This window comes from Barbus barbus, assembly GCF_936440315.1.
Source record: "Barbus barbus genome assembly, chromosome: 45".
Taxonomy (NCBI): Eukaryota; Metazoa; Chordata; class Actinopteri; order Cypriniformes; family Cyprinidae; genus Barbus; species Barbus barbus.
Window position 1 is genome coordinate 14,462,850 of NC_136723.1, and position 14,104 is coordinate 14,476,953.

Sequence of the window (14,104 nt, forward strand, 5' to 3'; positions counted from 1 at the left end):
AAGAGTTTAATTTCCTTTTCGAACAAACATCAACTTTACAGGCACCAATGCCAAACTTTACAGCTTTATATTTAATTGTTTGATACGATCTTGAATAACTCGAACTAACACTAGTTATAAGAAACATAAGGAAAACAATGTGACTTGTGCAAAAGTTCGAGATGCATGTATTAGAATGAAAAGACATATATATATATATATATATATATATATAATTTTTTTTTTTTTTTTTTTTTTTCTCCAAGACCTAAAACTACACATGATCGCTCAGTTCTCCAAGCCTATTTATTTATGGTCTACTTGAGCAGCCATATTATTTGTCTTTTCCTTTAATAAATAATAGAACATTTAATAATAATAACAATAATGATATTAAAAGTCTAGCGAACCCTTTCTTACCGATTCTGCAGAGCCGAGATTGTCGATGGAACTATTTTTCTTGATCGTGCGCTGTATCGTCTCAGCAAAACTCGGGTCCACCACTAAGACGTTCTTCCCACCGAGTGTAGAAAACTTACAGTCACTCTTCCTCGAGTCAGTAGTCATGCACACTTCATAATTATACCCGTGCGGCAGAGTTCCAGTGACTCCTGTGTCTGCGTAATGCGGTGGATAGTACGGAATAACAGGCAGATTGGGCTGATATAAGAAGCGAGATTGTCTCCATCTGTAGATCTTTACTGATATTATGACAACCACACATGTGATAAATAAGAAAGAAACAGCAGCCAGTGCGAGAACTAAATAAAAGGTCAGGTTCTCGTCGTGTTGTTTTTCATGCGTAAAGTCTGTGAACTCAGACAGCACTTCAGGAAAGCTGTCAGCCACAGCCACGTTAATGGAGACCACAGCTGAGCGAGAGGGCTGTCCGTTATCCTCCACAACAACAGTCAGTTTTTGTTTGACCGCATCTTTATCAGTCACTTGTCGCACAGTTCTTATTTCTCCATTCTGTAAACCCACTTCAAACAGCGCTCTGTCTGTAGCTTTCTGTAGTTTATAGGAGAGCCAGGCATTCTGTCCAGAGTCCACATCAACAGCCACCACTTTAGTGACCAGATATCCAACATCTGCAGCACGAGGCACAATCTCAGCCACCACAGAAGCACCAGTCTGTACTGGATACAGAACCTGAGGAGCGTTGTCATTCTGATCTTGAATAATTATTTTCACAGTCACGTTACTGCTGAGCGGAGGAGAGCCTCCATCTTGCGTTTTTACCCGGAAGTGGAAATCTTTCAGCTGTTCATAGTCAAAAGAGCGCACAGCTGTAATCAGTCCACTGTCAGGATGAACTGACACATATGATGAGACAGGGACTCCATTAACAGTGCTGTCTTCTAGAATATAAGAAACACGGGCATTCTGATTCCAATCAACATCACTGGCTTTAACTGTAAATATAGAGAGACCAGGTGTGTTATTCTCCAGCACACAGGCCTCATAGTGACTTTTCTCAAATACAGGAGCATTGTCATTCACATCTGATATCTGCACACGGAGAGAGACACTGCTGGAGAGCGCCGGCACTCCCTCATCAGCACATATTACACTGATATTGTACTCAGCTTCTCTCTCTCTGTCCAGTTCCTGCTCTGTTTGCAAGCTGAAGAAGCTATTAGACTGAGATGTAATGGCAAAAGGAATATTTTCATTTATGACACACTGGACCTGACCATTTTCACCTGAATCAAGATCATCAACATTTAGCATTGCAACAACAGTACCAGACTTAGAGCCTTCAGGTATGGAATGGGAACTAGACAGAATCTGAATACTTGGCGAATTATCATTAATGTCCAGAACATCGATAATTACTTTGCATGTGTTTGAAAGCCCTCCTTGATCTTTTGCCTGAATATTAAGTTCATAATGGCTCAGAATTTCATAGTCAACCTGTCCGTTTAATATGAGTTCACCAGTTTGCTCTTTAACAAGAAATATGTCGACCAAATTACTGTCCAATGTGTCAGATATATAGTACGTCACTACACTGTTGAATCCTTCGTCTGCATCAGACGCGCTCACCACTGTTAATATAGTGCCTTTTGGTGCGTTTTCTGTTATGGTAGTTTTATATACCTTTTTCATACAAACAGGAGCATTATCATTAATATCTAACACAGTGATGTGTATCTGCACAGTGCCAGAGAGCACCGGATCGCCTCCATCAAACGCTTCTAACAACAAAGCAAATGAGCTTTGCGTTTCTCTATCAAGTGGCCTTTGTAAAATCATTTCGACGTTCTTACTACTATCTGCCTGATTGTGCAATTCAAGCCGGAATTGATCACTCGGTTTAAGCGAGTAGCTTTGTAGAGCATTTGACCCTACATCTGGATCGAAAGCTCCTCCGAGCATAAAACCAGCACCCGCCGCCGCCGATTCGCTGATCTCAAATCTGAAGTACTTTTTCTGGAAACTGGGAGCGTTATCATTAATATCCGTGATTTCGATTGTAATCGTGTATAATTCCATCGGGTTGTCCAAAATCATTTGAAGATGCAAAGCACACGGTGTTGTTTTTGCACAAAGAGATTCGCGATCCATTTTCTCTCTGATAAGCAGCAACCCAGTGTTTCTGTTCAGTTCAATGTATTCCGTGCTGTCTCTTGTAAATATTCGCGCTTTTCCTGACTTTAATCGTTGTAAATCCAAGCCCAAATCCTGAGCAATATTTCCCACCGTCGATCCTTTTGCCATTTCTTCTGGGATGGAGTAACTGACCTGTCCTCGTGTAATTTGAATCAGAAAAGTCAACAACAGCACCGAATGCCATGTCATTGCATCGGGGCCAGGCATTGTCTCAGCTCCACAGACGTTTAAAAAATACAACAATCAGCCCGTATCCTCTAAATATATGGAATTCCAAATGCAGACATTAACTCCGTACGACGACGAGCGATGAATAGAAGTGTCGTTTTGGAAAAGAATTTGATGTGACCGGTGTATTGTCTTTTTCTCCGTGAAATTGTGTGATACTGAGAAAGGGTCTGTGAAATGAACGGTATCGCCGCTCTGTGTCGATGCACAGCGGCCCTCTGAGTGTAAATACGGAACTGCATGTCAAAGTTATAAATACAAGCGATTTCCTGATTAAATGAAAGACTAATATGCAGGTTGGATGTGAGAATAATCACTCACGGAATAAGTGATTTTGTAAGTGACAATTAGATTTTGAGTAAAATTATTAGCACAACACAATAAAGAAGACCAAAGCCCTCTTTAGTAGTACACGTTCATCCAGAGCGGCGCTGTTCAGCACACGTGGTGCTGAAGGGTGTCAATGTGCCCTAGCTTTATTATGATTATTTTATGATAATTGTACATTTTTCCAATGATTGGCTTTAACAACTGTTAACATGTTATATACATCTAGACCAGCATCAGAAATATCACACTGTTGTTTATTTATTATCCCTACATTTAAGGCAATGCATAATATTCAGATATTTGTTCACAACCAAAACATTCTAAAGAATGAGTACATAGAAAAAGAGCCACTCTCTCCTGGCATACATTGAGGTAGGAATCAGAAAACAATTCCAACAATTTGCAGGAATGAAATGTCTAATCTCGATATTTCAGAAAGGTAAGGCTGTATATGACAAGTACAGTCATTCATACTCGAGTCAGTTGCCATGCACACCAAAACAATTCTACACGAGTTTCCCAGTCCTTTTTCAAACAAACATATAGCTATAACAGCAACCATGGCAGCTACACAACCTTCTAGTCTATTATTTGATACAGTCCCATAACCTTATCCAGCAGTAAGCAACACAGCAAGCAATAAACAGAAAGAAATGTACTTCCAACATATGGAAACTTTTGGTGAAGTAGGAGATACTGGTATTAGAATGAGGAAAACCAACACTGTCTTGAGTCAATCCGTAGCTTACTTATTTACTTATTTATTTGGCTAATTGGAAGCAAATCCGTATGAATTCTAATGATCGCATTTGTACATTTTCGTTTCTGCTAACGTCACACTTCTGTTAGGTTTACTGAGGCAGCTTTTATCTATCTAACAATTTATTTATGCATTTGTCTGTTTGTTCTTTTGTTGTTGTTGTTGTTGTTTTAATGTACACCATAGGAAAAAACTAACAAGTTTGTGCATCTAAGCTGAGCATGTTATACATATAACAAGTATTAGTAAATAGATAAAGCTGAATAATATTAACATTTAGCCTTCCAATTAATTTCAGAGTCCTTACAAGTATTTTTATACATGTATTTGTTTATAGTCAACTTGATTAGCCTTACAATACCTTATTCAGTTAAAAATAAATAAAGAATAATAGTCCCAAAATTTTCTTACCGATTCTGCAGACCGGAGATCGTCGATAGAACTATTTTTCTTGATTGTGTGACTCATAGTTTCAGCGAAACTCGGGTCCACCATTAAGACGTTCTTCCCATCAAGTGTAGAAAACTTACAGTCACTCTTCCTCGAGTCAGTAGTCATGCACACTTCATAATTATACCCGAGCGGCAGAGTTCCAGTGACTCCTGTGTCTGCGTAATGCGGTGGATAGAACGGAATAACAGGCAGATTGGACTGATATAAGAAGCGAGATTGTCTCCATCTGTAGATCTTTACTGATATTATGACAACCACACATGTGATAAATAAGAAAGAAACAGCAGCCAGTGCGAGAACTAAATAAAAGGTCAGGTTCTCGTCGTGTTGTTTTTCATGCGTAAAGTCTGTGAACTCTGACAGCACTTCAGGAAAGCTGTCAGCCACAGCCACGTTAATGGAGACCACAGCTGAGCGAGAGGGCTGTCCGTTATCCTCCACAACAACAGTCAGTTTTTGTTTGACAGCATCTTTATCAGTCACTTGTCGCACAGTTCTTATTTCTCCATTCTGTAAACCCACTTCAAACAGCGCTCTGTCTGTACCTTTCTGTAGTGTATAGGAGAGCCAGGCATTCTGTCCTGAGTCCACATCAATAGCCACCACTTTAGTGACCAGATATCCAACATCTGCAGCACGAGGCACAATCTCAGCAACCACAGAAGCACCAGTCTGTACTGGATACAGAACCTGAGGAGCGTTGTCATTCTGATCTTGAATAATTATTTTCACAGTCACGTTACTGCTGAGCGGAGGAGAGCCTCCATCTTGCGCTTTTACCCGGAAGTAAAAATCTTTCAGTTGTTCATAGTCAAAAGAGCGCACACCTGTAATCAGTCCACTGTCAGGATGAACTGACACATATGATGAGACAGGGACTCCATTAACAGTGCTGTCTTCTAGAATATAAGCAACACGGGCATTCTGATTCCAATCAACATCACTGGCTTTAACTGTAAATATAGAGAGACCAGGTGTGTTATTCTCCAGCACACAGGCCTCATAATGACTTTTCTCAAATACAGGAGCATTGTCATTCACATCTGATATCTGCACACGGAGAGAGACACTGCTGGATAGCGCTGGCACTCCCTCATCAGCACATATTACAATGATAGTGTACTCAGATTCTCTTTCTCTGTCCAGTTCCTGCTCTGTTTGCAAGCTGAAGAAGTTACTAGACTGAGATGTAATGGCAAAGGGAATATTCTCATTTATGACACACTGAACCTGACCATTTACACCTGAATCAAGATCATCAACATTTAGCATTGCAACAACAGTACCAGACATTGAGCCTTCAGGTATGGAATGGGAACTAGACAGAATCTGAATACTAGGCGAATTATCATTAATGTCCAGAACATCGATAATTACTTTGCATGCGTTAGAAAGCGATCCTTGATCTTTTGCCTGAATAGTAAGTTCATAATGGCTCACCTTTTCATAGTCAACCTGTCCGTGTAATATTAATTCACCACCTTTTTCATTAATTAGAAACATGTCGGCCATATTTTTGTTCATTGTGTCAGATATGTAGTATGCCACTACACTGTTGGATCCTTCGTCTGCATCAGACGCGCTCACCACTGTTAATATGGTGCCTTTTGGTGCGTTTTCTATTATGGTGGTTTTATATATTTTTTGCGTAAAGACAGGAGCATTATCATTACTATCTAACACAGTAATGCGTATCTGCACAGTGCCAGAGAGCACCGGATCGCCTCCATCAAACGCTTCTAACAACAAAGTAAATGAGCTTTGCGTTTCTCTATCAAGGGGTCTTTGCAAAATCATCTCGACGTTTTTACTACCGTCTGCCTGATTGTGCAATTCAAGCCGGAATTGATCACTCGGTTTAAGCGAGTAATTCTGAAGATCATTTGTTCCTACATCCGCATCGAAAGCTCCTCCGAGCATAAAACCAGCACCCGCCGCCGCCGATTCGCTGATCTCAAATCTAAAGTCCTTTTTCTCGAAACTGGGAGCGTTATCATTTATATCCGTGATTTCGATTGTAATAGTATATAATTCCATCGGGTTGTCCAAAATCATTTGAAGATGCAAAGCACACGGTGTTGTTTTTGCACAAAGAGATTCGCGATCCATTTTCTCTCTGATAAGCAGCAACCCAGTGTTTCTGTTCAGTTCAATGTATTCCGTGCTGTCTCTGGTAAATATACGCGCTTTCCCTGATTTCAATCGTTGTAAATCTAAGCCCAAATCCTGAGCAATATTTCCCACTTTCGATCCTTTTGACATTTCTTCAGGAATGGAGTAACTGACTTGGCCTCCCGCTATGTGAATCAGAAGAGTAAAAAACAGCACCGAATGCCTTATCACTGCATCAGGGCCAGGCATGGTCTCAACTGCACAGACGCCTCAAAAAATACAAAACAATCAATCCTTGTATCCTTCGAATATTTGAAATTCCAAGTGCAATAATAAACTCCGTACACGGCGACGTGCGATCAAATAGAAGTATCATGTAAAATAAAAACGAGGTGGCATCGCTTTTTCTCCGTGATATTGTGTGATACGTGGGGAGGGTCTGTGAAAAACTGTTTCTCCACTGTTTGACGACGAACAGCGGCCCTCTGAGTGTAAATAAGGAACTGCATATCAAAGTTATATCCTTAACGCAATTTTATCAACGAATTTTATTTTCTAGGCCTATATCACACTGCAAATAAACCAGTTATTATTATATGAATGTCATACTGTCTGTTTTATAAAACATTTTGCTGATTAAATAAAAAGATTGACATGTTTGTTGGATCTGAAAATTATCACTTACCAAATAAGTGAATATTGCAGGTAACAGATTTTAAGTTAAATTACAACACAATAAAGGAAACCATAGTCTTCTTTAGTAGCGCTTTATCCAGTCAGGCGCTGTTCAGTACAAGTAGTGCTGAACGGTGTCAAAGCGCCCTTGCGTTTTTATTATTATTTTATAATTATTCTGCATTTTTCGATTATTAGCTTGAACAAATGTTAACCTGTTATCTACATGTAGATCTACATGAAAAATATCACACACTTTTTTTCCCCTTCCATTCAAGGCAATTCATGATATCAGTCGGATCTTTGTCCACGACCAAAACATTCTAAAGAATGAGTACATAGAAAATCAGAGGGTCAATCTCTCTTGACATGCCCTTAGCTAAGACTCTGACATCAATTCCCGTAATTAAATTTTACAGGAATAAATTTAGTAAACTCCGTCTAATCCCTGTATGCCACACACTAAACGCTGTATATAATATACAGTAATCGTCCTTGAGTCAGTTGTCATGCACAACAAAACAATGTATGCACTAGTTTTCAAGTCCCTTTTCAAACAAGCATATGAATATAACACCACCTATGGAAGCTATACAGCATTCTAGTCTATTATTCGATAGGCTACGGTCTCAGATATTGTATCCAGCAATGAAAAGAACATGGCAAGTCTGTGACAATTTTACGTTTTCGCAAATTTGTATAAATTCTTACAATCTCATTCGTACTTTTTTGTTTCTGCTCACGTCCCACTGAGGGTTATGTTTAGGTGTGCAGGTTATGTTGGCATTAGGATGGTAAGAAAGTAAGTTTTGTTTTTCTTTACACCGTGGATGAAACAAGTTAGTGCTCATGTAAATATCAATCATAATAATGCACTTGGAAGGTGAACATAGTATGATTACATAGAGTATTAATTAATAGACAAAGCGGAATGATATAGGTAGACTAATACTTGGTCTGATAGCTGCAATGTTCTGATCCGTTCTCTTAGAAAATTTATATGTTCGTGGTCTACTTGATTCGCCTTATATTAAATGTTCGCAGTTAAAAATAAACAAATAAAAATAATAGTCACAAAACATTCTTACCGATTCTGTAGACCGGAGGTCGTCGATGGAACAATTTTTCTTGATTGTGTGACTCATAGTTTCAGCGAAACTCGGGTCCACCATTAAGACATTCTTCCCACCGAGTGTAGAAAACTTACAGTCACTCTTCCTCGAGTCAGTAGTCATGCACACTTCATAATTATACCCGTGCGGCAGAGATCCAGTGACTCCTGTGTCTGCGTAATGCGGTGGATAGAACGGAATAACAGGCAGATTGGGCTGATATAAGAAGCGAGATTGTCTCCATCTGTAGATCTTTACTGATATTATGACAGCCACACATGTGATAAATAAGAAAGAAACAGCAGCCAGTGCAAGAACTAAATAAAAGGTCAGGTTCTCGTCGTACTGTTTTTCATGCGTAAAGTCTGTGAACTCTGACAGCACTTCAGGAAAGCTGTCAGCCACAGCCACGTTAATGGAGACCACAGCTGAGCGAGAGGGCTGTCCGTTATCCTCCACAACAACAGTCAGTTTTTGTTTGACCGCATCTTTATCAGTCACTTGTCGCACAGTTCTTATTTCTCCATTCTGTAAACCCACTTCAAACAGCGCTCTGTCTGTAGCTTTCTGTAGTTTATAAGAGAGCCAGGCATTCTGTCCAGAGTCCACATCAACAGCCACCACTTTAGTGACCAGATATCCAACATCTGCAGCACGAGGCACAATCTCAGCCACCACAGAAGCTCCAGTCTGTACTGGATACAGAACCTGAGGAGCGTTGTCATTCTCATCTTGAATAGTAACTTTCACAGTCACGTTACTGCTGAGCGGAGGAGAGCCTCCATCTTGCGCTTTTACAAAGAAGTGGAATTCTTTGAGTTGTTCATAGTCAAAAGAGCGCACAGCTGTAATCAGTCCGCTTTCAGGATGAACTGACACATATGATGAGACAGGGACTCCATTAACAGTGCTGTCTTCTAGAATATAAGAAACACGGGCATTCTGATTCCAATCAGCATCACTGGCGCTAACTTTAAATATAGAGAGAACAGGTGTGTTATTCTCCAGCACAAAGGCTTCATAGTGACTTTTCTCAAATACAGGAGCATTGTCATTCACATCTGATATCTGCACACGGAGAGAGACACTGCTGGAGAGCGCCGGCACTCCCTCATCAGCACATATTACACTGATATTGTACTCAGCTTCTCTCTCTCTGTCCAGTTCCTGCTCCGTTTGCAAGCTGAAGAAACTGCTGGAAGACGCAAATGGAATGGAATATGGAATATTATCATTAATGAAGCAGTGAACCTGGCCATTCAACCCGGAGTCAAGATCATTAACATTTAGCATTGCAACAACAGTGCTAGGTCTAGACTCCTCTGATATTGAGTTTGACATAGATACAATGCTTATTGCTGGTTTGTTATCGTTTATATCAGTGAGATCAATTATAACTTTACATGAATCAGAAAGTCCTCCTTTGTCACGTGCTTGAATGTTAAGTTGATAACGACTTGCCTTTTCAAAGTCAGCTGAGCCTTTTAAGATTATTTTCCCGCTTCGTGCATCAACCATGAATAAATCATTTACATCTCCAGTACTTGACATGTAGTAAGTTATTATCGCATTTGAGCCTTCATCAGCATCAGAAGCGCTGACGGACGTTATAACAGTGTCTTTAGGTGTATTTTCAGGAAGAGTGGCTTTGTACACCCTCTGACCAAACACGGGTGGATTGTCATTAGCATCTAGCACAGTAACATGTATCAGCACAGTGCTGGTCAGCTGAGGCTCACCTCCATCTACTGCTGTTAACAACAAGGACAACTGTTCTTTGTTTTCACGGTCTAGAGCCTTTTGTAACACCATCTCCATGTTTCTGTCGCCATCCATTTGACTTTGCAAACTTAATACAAAATTATCTGTCGGTTTCAGTGAATAACTCAGATGACTATTAGATCCGACATCCAGATCAATCGCATTTTCCAACATGAATCTTGCTCCGATTACAGCAGACTCGCTTATTTCAAATGTAATCTCACCTTTAGGAAAACTCGGAGCATTATCATTTATGTCGATAATTTCCACTGTGACATCATACCATTCCATTGGATTTTCCAAAATCAGCTGAAGGTGTAAAGCGCATGGAGTCGTTTTAGCACAAAGAGCCTCGCGGTCTATTTTCTCCTCGGTGAGAAGTATCCCCCTCGCTTTATTCAATCCAACGAATTCGGTGTTGTCTCCAGCAAATATGCGTGCCTTCCCTGATTTCAGTCTTTTTAAATCTAAACCCAAGCCTTGAGAAATATTTCCAACGATCGACCCTTTTGGCATTTCTTCTGGAATGGAATAGCTGATCTGCCCTCTCACCGAGTATGGAAACATGATCATAAAAAACGCTGCAGCGTGCCACATTACGAAGCTGGCCATTTGCCGTCGTTCTTTAGATCCTTAAGATCAGCCGATTTTATTCCAAAATAAGGACGTTAAACATGAAAGCCCGACCCCAACATGAAATCTACAATACAATCAGGATATCCATCTACAGTACATCCAGCAAAATAATTGTTTCGAGTCATCAGGCTTTATTTCGCTGTTCTCTGACATCACTGGATTTTGTGGGTAGGTCTGACAGACTGACTGCGTTGTGTTGATCAACAGCGGCCCTACGAGTCTTAACTAAAAATTGCAATAGTTTGTTTCGGACATATCAGAGCAGGACACAAGTGATCTGTCAAACTACAAATTCGTTAAACCTTAAAAAAGAAAAATATCCTAAACAGGTGCCACGTTAATACAAAAATCCAAATCTTTTTAATCCGCAATGAATGACTTGTATATTATTCGTGGAATGAATTGTAAGTCAATTTTATAGCATATTACAAAAGTATATTGCATATTTAAAGTATATATAATTACATTATAAAGTATAAACAAACAAAAACAAACAAACGAATGACTGAATGAATAGTAGAATAAATTAATAATAGAATAAATTAATGAATGAATTAATTAATTAATGAATACATACATACATAAAACTCTGATTTTACTGAACTCCAAAAAGGTAAAAACTAATTATTACTGTTTGGCGCTGTCCAATAAATGGTACTGAAACGCTGTTGCAGTGTCACAAAATTTCCACAAAAGTAAACTACTACTACAACCACTACAACTACTACTAATAATAATAAATTACGCCACGAAATGCATGATCATAGAACGCAGGGACTACAAGCACTTTTTAAGAAAATTATTTAAGGTGTCTTCTTACCAATTCTGAAAGACCATTTTCTTCCGTGAAGTTATTTTCCTTGATTGCACGCTGCATCGTCTCAGTGAAACTCTGGTCCACGACTAAAACATTCTGTCCACCGAGTGTAGAGAACTTGCAATCACTCTTCCTCGAGTCAGTAGTCATGCACACTTCATAATTATACCCATGCGGCAGAGTTCCAGTGACTCCTGTGTCTGCGTAATGCGGTGGATAGAACGGAATAACAGGCAGATTGGGCTGATATAAGAAGCGAGATTGTCTCCATCTGTAGATCTTTACTGATATTATGACAACCACACATGTGATAAATAAGAAAGAAACAGCAGCCAGTGCGAGAACTAAATAAAAGGTCAGGTTCTCGTCGTGCTGTTTTTCATGCGTAAAGTCTGTGAACTCAGACAGCACTTCAGGAAAGCTGTCAGCCACAGCCACGTTAATGGAGACCACAGCTGAGCGAGAGGGCTGCCCGTTATCCTCCACAACAACAGTCAGTTTTTGTTTGACCGCATCTTTATCAGTCACTTGTCGCACAGTTCTTATTTCTCCATTCTGTAAACCCACTTCAAACAGCGCTCTGTCTGTAGCTTTCTGTAGTTTATAAGAGAGCCAGGCATTCTGTCCTGAGTCCACATCAACAGCCACCACTTTAGTGACCAGATATCCAACATCTGCAGCACGAGGAACAATCTCAGCCACCACAGAAACACCAGTCTGTACTGGATACAGAATCTGAGGAGCGTTGTCATTCTCATCTTGGATTATAATGTCCAAAGTCACATTAGTGCTGAGGGGTGGCGAGCCTCCATCTTGCGCTTTCACACAAACACGAACACTTTTCATTTGCTCGTAGTCAAAACCGCGAAGTGCGTGAACCACTCCACTGTCAGCATTTACTGATATAAAAGAGGAAACAGGGGATCCACCCACTGTAGTCTCATCTAGAAGATAAGAAATACGAGCGTTCTGGTTCCAGTCATCATCTTGAGCACTCAGAGTAAATATGGACACACCAGGTTGATTGTTTTCAATAACATATGTAGTGTACACACTCTTTTGAAACCTGGGAGGATTGTCATTAACGTCTGAAACTTTCAGATTTAAAGTTTTCTGACTAGAAAGCGCAGGAGATCCTGAATCTGCAGCTGTGATTGTGATATTATATTCTGCCACACGTTCACGATCTAAAGCAGCATCAGTGACTAAAGAGTAATAATTTCGCAGTGAAGACAGAAGTTTAAATGGAGTATTTCTATCAAGTGTACAGATAACATGGCCATTGTCTCCTGCATCTACATCCTTGACACTGAAAATAGCGATAGTGGTGCCAGGAGGTGCATCCTCACTCACTGGGGTAAAAAATGACATAACACTGATTGTTGGCGCATTGTCATTTACATCAATTAAATCAACTACGACTTTAGCAGAGTTTCCTAGACCACCCTGATCTTTGGCCTCAACGCCAAATTCGTATTTCTTTGATTTTTCATAATCAAGTACACCATTTAATGTAACAACACCAGTTTTTTCATCAATTTTAAAATTGTCCTTTATGTTCCCTTTAAAATTAGCAAAACTAAAGGCAATTAAACTGTTTGTCCCACTGTCTGCATCACTAGCATTAACCGTTGTAACATAGGTTCCCTTAGGTGAATTTTCTGCTATTGTTGCTTTGTAAACAGACTGGTTGAATACTGGCGGGTTGTCATTTGCATCTAGTACATTAACCTCTATTTTCATATTACCAGATCTCTGAGGGTTTCCTCCGTCCACTGCTGTGAGAATGAGAGATAGTCGTGGATTCTGCTCTCTGTCTAGAGGTTTCTGAAGCGTCATTTCAGCATATTTAACTCCATCGGGGCTCGAGTGTTGGTTTAGAATAAAATAATCATTACCTGAAGTAATATAATTTTGGAGAGCATTCACACCCACATCGGGATCATCTGCGCTTCCCAGTAAAAAAAGAGCTCCAGGTGCGGCCGATTCACTTATTTCAAGATTAATTTCATCTTTAGGAAATGTTGGCGCGTGATCGTTTACATCCAGTATTTCCACTGTAACATGATGTAGTTCTACTGGATTATCAAGTATTATTTCAAATGTGAAGCTGCACGGAGTGGTTTCAGCGCAAAGCTGCTCTCGGTCAATTCTCTCCTTTACAACCAAAATCCCTTTGTCTGATTTCAGCTCTACGTACTCAGTGCTATCGCCAGACACGATACGAGCCCGACCCGAGCGCAGTCTTTGAACATCCAGACCGAAATCATGAGCTATATTCCCGATAAGCGACCCTTTCTTCATTTCCTCTTGAATGGAATAACGAATCTGTGCGTTTATGTTTGAGATCGAACAGGCAGCCATGATGAATAAGACCCTCCATAAGAAAAAACGATACAATGCCTGCATTCGCCTTTGGTAAAGAAGCCTTGGACTTAGTATAATTATGTCCATTTTAAGCATTCCAGTTACACAGCGGATGTTGTTCAATTGCAAAAATAATCACACAGTAATTTTGTTCATCTGCTGTTTGTCAGTAACTGTCTTCTTCATCTACGCGCTTTGGTCTCCGTTGCAATAGTCTCTTCTGCATCGTCAGAGCTCCACCAACCACAGCCAGTGACG

General features: G+C 40.0%; 2 protein-coding genes across 3 annotated transcripts in view; both read right to left on the minus strand.

The window, feature by feature from the left end:
* The window catches only part of LOC306864524 (protocadherin gamma-C5-like), a gene marked incomplete at its 5' end in the record, with an annotated part of 71,270 nt that extends 57,173 nt beyond the window's left edge, over nucleotides 1-14,097 (minus strand). The window contains one exon of one of the 2 annotated variants that reach the window (XM_079408594.1): nucleotides 11,483-14,097. In XM_079408594.1, the coding sequence (XP_079264720.1) occupies nucleotides 11,483-13,942 (2,460 nt within the window). Of the gene's footprint in view, nucleotides 1-8,241; nucleotides 10,639-11,482 lie in introns of those variants that run through there. The other variant, XM_079408601.1, reaches the window with a different exon arrangement.
* Nucleotides 245-6,782, minus strand: LOC306864525 (protocadherin beta-16-like). Its single transcript, XM_079408606.1, has 2 exons — nucleotides 5,807-6,782; nucleotides 245-1,896 (listed from the first exon to the last, which is right to left on the minus strand). The coding sequence occupies exons 1-2, from the start codon at nucleotides 6,725-6,727 to the stop codon at nucleotides 373-375; spliced, it is 2,445 nt and encodes an 814-aa protein (XP_079264732.1). The 5' UTR covers nucleotides 6,728-6,782; the 3' UTR covers nucleotides 245-372.
* Nucleotides 14,098-14,104: the final 7 nt, after the last annotated feature.